Source organism: Anarrhichthys ocellatus, unplaced genomic scaffold (assembly GCF_004355925.1).
Source record: "Anarrhichthys ocellatus isolate YVR2014 unplaced genomic scaffold, GSC_Weel_1.0 scaffold139, whole genome shotgun sequence".
Taxonomy (NCBI): Eukaryota; Metazoa; Chordata; class Actinopteri; order Perciformes; family Anarhichadidae; genus Anarrhichthys; species Anarrhichthys ocellatus.
In genome coordinates, this window is record NW_022280169.1 from 40575 (window position 1) to 49037 (window position 8463).

General features: G+C 40.7%; 1 protein-coding gene across 6 annotated transcripts in view; it reads right to left on the bottom strand.

The window, feature by feature from the left end:
• Positions 1-169: 169 nt before the first annotated feature.
• The window catches only part of cemip (cell migration inducing hyaluronidase 1), a 161817-nt gene continuing 153523 nt past the window's right edge, over positions 170-8463 (bottom strand). For 3 of the 6 annotated variants that reach the window (XM_031877524.1, XM_031877523.1, XM_031877525.1), the window contains 3 exons: positions 8091-8212; positions 3264-3411; positions 1873-2236 (listed from right to left, as the gene is read on the bottom strand). In XM_031877524.1, the coding sequence (XP_031733384.1) occupies positions 1986-2236; positions 3264-3411; positions 8091-8212 (521 nt within the window). In that variant the 3' untranslated portion in view covers positions 1873-1985. Of the gene's footprint in view, positions 1636-1871; positions 2237-3263; positions 3412-8090; positions 8213-8463 lie in introns of those variants that run through there. The other 3 variants (XM_031877522.1, XM_031877520.1, XM_031877521.1) reach the window with 2 other exon arrangements.

Below are 8463 nucleotides of genomic sequence, written 5' to 3' on the forward strand. Positions count from 1 at the left end.
ATATATATATATATATATATATATATATATATATATATATATACATACACACTGTATATATATATATATACACACACACACACACACACACACGTTAAAAAGATAAAGATAGACGCTAAAGCCTACAGATAACCTGGCGATGGAAACAGAAGACACTGAAAAGAAGGAACAACACTGTTCCTCTTTATTCACTGTTACAGTCCTTATAAGACATTCAGTATACCCTCAGCAGCTAGCGTAGCATAGAAGTGCTAATACTACTTATTGATGTGCTAATGTAGTCTGCTAATGTTAGCTCTACAGGTATCTAGGTAGAAACGTAACGTTTTGAAAAACGTATATCTCCTTTAACCTCTCTGGGTAACAAGTATCACTGTTTCACAACATTTAACATGATGAGCTCCAAATCCAATAAACCAACCTGAAACCACTGATGAGTCTGTGGAGCGGAGCAAGTTAAATGTCAGACCCTGGTCAGAGATGGATGATGCTACCCTGTGATTGGCCAGTCTGTGTTCAAGGGCGGGACTTAGTGAAGGGTTAGTTTGGCTTCACCTCAGTTTTGTGTGGAAACACAAAACTGAGGTGATGCTCCAAAGAGATAAGAAAGAGAATGCATACTGATAGTTGAATTCACTATGCATGTAGATGCATACTGTGTATCACAATTTCTTCAATAAGCTGGCATCGACTGCAGCCGGGAAGCCTACTGACAAATGTTCCATCTTCTGAAAAAGCTAAATGAGATACATTGTTCAACGCTCGCTCACTCACTCATACACATGCAGTCTCTTGTTCCAGAGCAGGCTCCAGGGAACATTGATTTGATTCGGTCAGTCATGCTGTGCTGCAAAACCCAGAGATATTCTACTTTTGGGTTTCATGACTCTACTCTCAAAAACATTCCAGTTTGGTCCCTAGTTGCAATGTATATAAATAGAATTGCAACTGATGATTATTGTCATTAATTAATTATCTGTCAATTATTTTTCAGATTAATCATTTTGTCAATTAATAATGTCAGGAAATTGTGTAAATGACCATTATGATTTACCAAACCTGAGGTGTTTCCTCTGGCCAACACAAAGATAATCCTTTTATAATATGTAATGAAAAGCAGCATCTGCTCTTATTTGAACAGATGGAACGACTGAATGTTTGGTATTTTTACTTGATTAATGACGACAACCTGTGATCAGTTATCAAAATATCTGGTCATTGTTTTGATGATTGACTAATCAGTTAATAAAACTAAACACAGTCAACAATCACTTCCAGCCATTTTATTATTGTTTTCAATATATTTGCGTTTGGATTGGAGTCTGCCTTTCCTACATGGGGGTCAAACAGCCCATGGCATTCACAGCAAATAATGCATTAACAATGAATCGTCCGCTCAACCCACAAATTATTATAATTATTAGTTATTTCTACTTATGTATGGGTTAAACAAAGGAGACACACCATTGTGGTTAATTAGGTAAGAAATGAGTGAATCAATTATCTTTAGAGGTGTTGGTATTGTAGGTATATGTTTTTTTTCTTTGAACAGAGCCTACTTCCGGTTGTATGCTAAGCTAGGCTAACCACATCATGGCTCCAGCTGTGCAGTTAAGCAGGCAGCAATCCCCGGTCCTGTAAAGTAAAGTCAAAGCTTCATGTGTTAAAGCTGCATTCTCTCTGATGTCCACCAGGGGGCGACTCCTCTGGTTGTACAGAAGTCTATGAGAAAATGACTCCACTTCTCTCTTGATTTATTACCTCAGTAAACATTGTAAACATGAGTTTATGGTCTCAATCTCTAGTTTCAAGTCTTCTTCAATACAGCATGATGTTCATTTAGTAAATTATGGTCCATTTAGAGTCAAACAGACCATAAAGCAGGGGATGCTTTAGGGCGGGGCTACACGGTGATTGACAGGTCTCTCTGGCCTCTCCAGTGTATGTCGGCAGCTGTTCAAGAGCACTCTGGACCAAACTTCATGCTATAAAGAAGCTTTATTTCCAGCCCTGCATGGTGACATACTGGTCACTGTTCTCTCACCTTGGATCTTGACCTGGTTGGAGGTGCAGGTAGGGCAGGGCAACAGGGTAAACTCTTCAGCCTGGTGCATGGAGTAGTCGGTACTGGCCACGACTACCCGATCCCTGGTCTTCCAGCCCTCTGATTGGTCGGCCAGCTCCAGGATGCTGCTGTTGGACAACATATCGATGGAAATGGAGGCCTGCGGACGAACTACAGAGGGAGACGGTGAAAGTTAGAGCTCAAAGAATGCATACTGCTATTTTCACACGACCCTTCACAGTCTCACACAGCAACACTAGTCTACATTGGGAAGGTCGAACCCATCCATGCCCACAATGCATGGATGCCTATTTAGGTCCATGGCTCATTTTCCATGCAGCACATTTTTGTGTGGCAGACTAAGCAGTATGGTTTGTATTTGTATATGTCTTAGGCCTTTTTGTATGAAAATAACACACAGACACTGAACACACAAACACGAGAGCAATTAGTCTGCTGTTACACAAGCTTTAGTTTTTCACTTATGAATTGTATATTTTATTCCTTTTAAGTAATTTTGAGTTTGAAAATCCAATATAAATTGCACTCTATTTTACTATGTTGACATTACGACTCTGCAATTGGAATCCATCCATTCTCCGTGATGCTTATCCTGTTGAGGGTCGAGGGGGCTGGAGCCGATCCCAGCTGATTGGGTGAAGGTAGGGTTCAGACTATTGAAGGGCTGACACGTAGAGACAGACAACCATTCTTTTTTTTTTAAATTTAAAAATTTAGTTATTTGTTTTTAACTGTTTAAATTGCGCCGCCCCAGTCTATCTGTCTGACCTGCTGCAGCCCTATACCACCTCGCTCACTAAGATCTCTTTTCGCTGGCCTATCACCTTTGATCTGAACACTTTTGTGTGATTTGTGTCAGTTTTGATTTTAATGTCACTTACTGTTATTAATCCAGTCTTTGTTTGTATGACTGCTTATCTACTGTATGTGCAGCACTTTGGGCAACCTTTGTTGTTTTTTAAAAAGTGCTATACAAATACATTTTGATTGATTGATTGATTCACACATTTCCCCCCAAAGATCCCCTTTCCCCTTAAAAAGACCAAACATGTCTGTGTGGTTGTCTTAGGGTTGATCCCTGTTGAAGAATATCAAGATTCACATTCTATCATAGAGATCTTCATCCACATACTGTTCCCGGATACACACATACACTAAAAGGAAATCATGAATGTACCCAGTTTTCCACAGAGGAAGCGAACCCTGTAGTTGTGGCAGAGGCCGTGAGCTTGGTCCTTGTTGAGGCAGACGAAGCCATAGTCCTTGTCATTCTTGTGGATCACATTGCCGGTCTGGTTGGCTGGTATGCCATCATGGGTTTCAGCCTGTACAAAGGACAAATGACAGACAACAATTAATGGACGGTACTATTTGCAAACACACCAAAATATTATTGCTAAATTTTGCGCCAGACCAATGGTATTGTAGGTGACAGCGTTCCTCAAGATTAAAGGAAAATTCCAAAATGTTGTGTTTATACGAGTGAGAGAGAGAGAGAGAGACAGATAGACAGACAGACGTCTGGCCACTTGGCTTCAGGACAGATGATGTGTTTTTGCACCAGACATTGGTATTTGTCTAGTGTCTGGCTTATATTGTTGTCAAACAGCAGGAATTTCATAAAGAACTCCAGTGATGGGGGTTAGGGCTCAGTCGGTCTACACACGAGAATTTTTTGCAACATTGTGCTCAGTAAAGCTCAGTAATTTCAACACAGTTGGTGCAGCATTCAAATCTGTTACTTATTTCAATCTTCTGACAGGGTTTCAGGATTGAATCCACTTTCTGTGCTTTTCTATGTACAACAGATATAGAATCTGTCATTGAACAGATTATACAATGACATTATGTGGATTATATTTCACTTCTTTACTTGAAGCAAATCTCCAAACCCTATTTGAAGATGTACTGTAAGTAGTCAGATGGCTGCTTGTCTGACTGTTCAGACTGATACAGTGGCAGTGGTAAAGATCTCAGTGTCTGCACTCATTGGGATTGGTTGCACCTCCTCCAGGGATTGTAAAAAGCATTTTCAGATATTTTATAATGTTTCATGAAAAGTGAACAACATACTGTGGAATAAATCTTGGTGGAAAAAAATTACAATTATAGGACAGCATGATGGTCATTCATTAAAATGTGCTCTCTTATCTCTGTATATTGTGAATCTGTGACAGCTGAAGAAAACAACTGTTATGGTGGTTTTGTTGCGTTGTAAATCACAGTGGATATTGGTGTTGTCTTTTGCATAAAGTAGCTGTGTTAAACACGCTGTTGTTTTCCTCTGCTAACCTTGTACTGGAGCCAACAGAGCAGAGCACTGGTATACGTTGTTAGGCTGTACTGTAAGTGTGTACTGCAAATCTAAAGTAAATGTCATTGACATATACTATACATTGGAACATAAACCACGGACATTCACAAATGTCAGATGGCCTACTGACAAAACTCCTGTTTTTGACCTTTCCTTTCAAAGAGCAATAAAGCTAATCTCCTGAACTCCAGTGACAGTGTGTCACTGGAGTGTGTACTTGTAAGAGCCAAATTCAATTTGCTGTAAAATATTTATTTGCATTTACATGTTTAACTTTAATCAGATCTGTTTCTACTTTGAATGTTACAAGGATGTTGTTATGGTAACAAATACATGTAAGTGACAGACAACTGTCACTTTAAGTACACGTAACGACAGTTAGTTAGGCTGTTAGTAGTATCTGGAGCAGAGTGGAGCCGCAGTTTTCCGATTGTGTTCTGTGGATTATGTTGTGGAACAATTTGTAGATTAACCTGTGGATCTTTTGAGTGTGTACTTATAGGAAGAAATGAAGATGTTTCACCAACTTGGACGAGGGAAATGGGATCAATAAAACACTTTCTGCTTTCACCTACGAGCGGTGTCGGTGTGAGCTTTGTGCATAGGACCAGAAACACGTGTCAACTTAAGGTTTACACTCTGCTAAAAGTTTGGACGCTGCAGTACCTTTACCATACAAAGCCAAACTCAGTGGCGGGCCGTGCATTATATACCTGGGCCTGCACTCGTAAAAATGAAGCTCAACACCTACAAATACACTATGAGTGCAGATACATGAATACCGGCATGACGGGATGCGGCGGCATTAACCAACAATGAGTCAAAATCAATTCAGCTAAAACATGCATTCTGCCACACACTCAAGAGCACGGGCCATTCAAATATTATTCATATCAGAGGGAACAATATTACCCATATCATGAAAACGACACGATAGACAAATTAACAGAGTAGTAACTCTCCTATCACTCCTTCCAGGAAATACACGACTCCATAGTTCTTGTTACTGACGGATTTATTTGTCTGTCAACACCGAGAGGGAAAATGAGTCCACTTGAAAAAACATGAATCTTCAAAGTAGATCACTTAAAAACTTAAACTCAACTTTAACACTTTGCACGGAGTATATAGACCGCTGCCGCTTCGCGCGTCGTCTTGTTGCTGTGCACCGGCTAAATGTGTCCCCCGCGCAACATAAGACTTAACAATAGTTCCTATCACATATAAAACCAAACCAAAATCCATATAAATTGTATAAATAATAATATATAATATAAACAAGCATATTAAATGATGACATAGATCATATTTATGGCAGTTAAAGCTACTGCAGTTAAGTTACCAGAGCTGCTGTTCACTATTTAGCTGTTCTTCCTCCTTTCTTTGTTAACAAAGAGTTTAATCTCACGGTTGTTCAGTACATCCGTGTGTTTTTAGTTCCAGTAAGAAGTCCTTCTCGATTCATGGATGCCAGTGAAGACAGTCGACCCTCCCCAGTTGTATTTCTTGAATAGGTTTTAATGCGTTTGAGGCTGAAAATGTCCACTCGACAGAGGCAGCAGATATTGGGATTGTCACCGCCCAACATGTCAGGCTAGCCCACTGACCAATCAAGTATGGCTAAGCCAGCTAGCAGGCTGTGGCATGTCAAAGAATACGCCCAACATGTCAAACTAAAGATCTGATTGGTTGAAGACTATGACAATCAACAATATCTTCTCCATTCACTTAAACTGCAAAGGGATTCACTTGAGAGTCTGCAGGCCTCTGGCCTGTTCTTACCTAGAGACACAGAGGTGAAATCTGATTGGATAAAAGCTCTCCTTAAAACAAGCTACACTGGAAGCAGAGCAATTGAGGAAGACAGTAGCTGTGCAATGAGAAAATAAGATAATGGGAAAAATATTTGTATAAATTATAATACATGTAGTGTATTTAAGAAAAATTATTAAATTATAAAATGGATATAGCTTTGTGATTCTGTTTAGGCCAGCAGAGAAGGCCTTGCAGGCCCTGACGGCCCGCCACTGGCCAAACTACAGGAAGGTACAAACTTTCCGCCTCAGGCACTGAGCCTCTTCATCTTTCCTTGGGATGGTCTGATAATCAAACTAATCAGAACCATAATGAAACATATTACAACAAAAAACACTTAGCTACTAAAAGTAGAGATCCCACAGAGGCAAACAGAAAGATGATGACACACAGAGCTGGCAACCTAGGGAGGACATGGCAGGTACTGAATGTCTATGAAATGCAACAATTGCAGCAACATACTACATAGTAACAAACAAATAGGACACTAAGATTAGTACGTTTCTGCAGATTATTTTATACCAACAATATTATTTATTAAACAGCAAAAACAAGAGAGCATCAAGTACAGATTGTAAGGGAGCAAATTATTATGATGAAGTTATACTGTTGCCGAGCAGCCATGAAAAGGAGCAGCTGGAGCCTAAAGTAGCTATTTTTTATGGTAATGTTTGGGTGTTGGAGGCAGTAGGGCAGACCTGGCACTAATGCTTATCTTCATGGACGGCTAACAGCTGCTGCTCTATGGTGCCAGGCTGGATCCACATCCACTGGCTGCTGCCATGTCATGTCCCAGCAGCACAGTAATGGCAGGTTGGCTCGGCGCTGACTGGACAGACAGACCTACCCCCAACAAAACTGGACTCAGGAGCAGCTGGAGCTCCTCTTTAGTACACTGCTTATCCAACATTTGAGTTGCTGTGTGTAGATGTGAGTTTAAAGATACAATGCTTCAGGTTGTTGTGAAAAATATATATATATATACTATATATATTATTTATGGATGTTACTCCTTCTGCAATACAGAGTCTGCCGTTCCCGTGTTGCATTCAAATTGCCTTTACAATGTAGAATTCAATGTATACTACGTAGTACACAATGAAGGTATTCAGAGGAAATGATGCAGCATGTAATTCAGGGGAATTTGATCTCATCAATAACAGCCTCACTGTTTACTGTTCACTCTCTTCCCACCATGTCAGCGCTGTGCTAAGGCACTATTACTAATGCCATTAGAACATCATTTTGCTGCTGACTCACGTTAAAAGCATTTAACTGGCAAAACACACGGGTTGGCTTTGTTTGTGAATAAACCACAGGAGATGCAATGTATTTGTCATAGACGTTCTTTTTAAAAAATATAAATACGTCTATCGTCCCTTCCCACCGGCCCTATGTGGCGTTTTTTGGTCGTTATGCAGTGTCATCACCATCCTGGAGCATATTAGCATGATTAGAATGGGATCATATTGGAGGTAGTTGAAAGCCCGGTACGTCTCATACAGACCATGCCTTGTGCGTCGTTTCAGACGCGGAGGGGTATGACAAAGCGACGGTATTTGACGACCTGGGAATCAGACCTGGTTGTGTGAACAATGCTGGGACGTAAGACTACAGACAGCTGATGTTGCATTTTAAGACATCAGAACGCCACAGGCATGTGACTGGAAAATATTACTTTGGCACAATATCAAAGGTTCTGCTGATATCCATCGATAGGTTCTCATGTTGCTTCAGAAGAATATGTTGATCACCTGGTTGCCAGCATCAGCAGCTCTCATTTCTGTGGCTTAGTGCATTTGCTTTCAGTTAGATGTGTGTGGGAATATGCACGCATGCATGCATGTGTGTTTGATGATGTAAAAAGAGACTTACCTGGATGTTGAGTGGACTGCTACACAGTCTGTCTGGGTAGGCCTCGTGCAGGTCAGACACTTTCTCCCAGTCTCCAGATCCTCTCTCATCGTCCCTGTCAAACCATTCTGTCCACTCTGCCTCTGTGAGAAACACACGTTGGTCCGACAGCCAAGCGGTAGATATCAGACTCATTCACGGCAAGGCTTGGACCTGTGATCCATTTTAGCTGTCAAAAAGCATTTGTAGCAAAGCAATTGAAGGTCTCCTCCCATTGTGTTCTCTCTCTGGCTGACACAGTGGGGGATGTGCATTTGACTGTGGACTTGAATTTAATTCTGAAGCTCCACACACACACACACACACACACACACACACACACACACACACACAC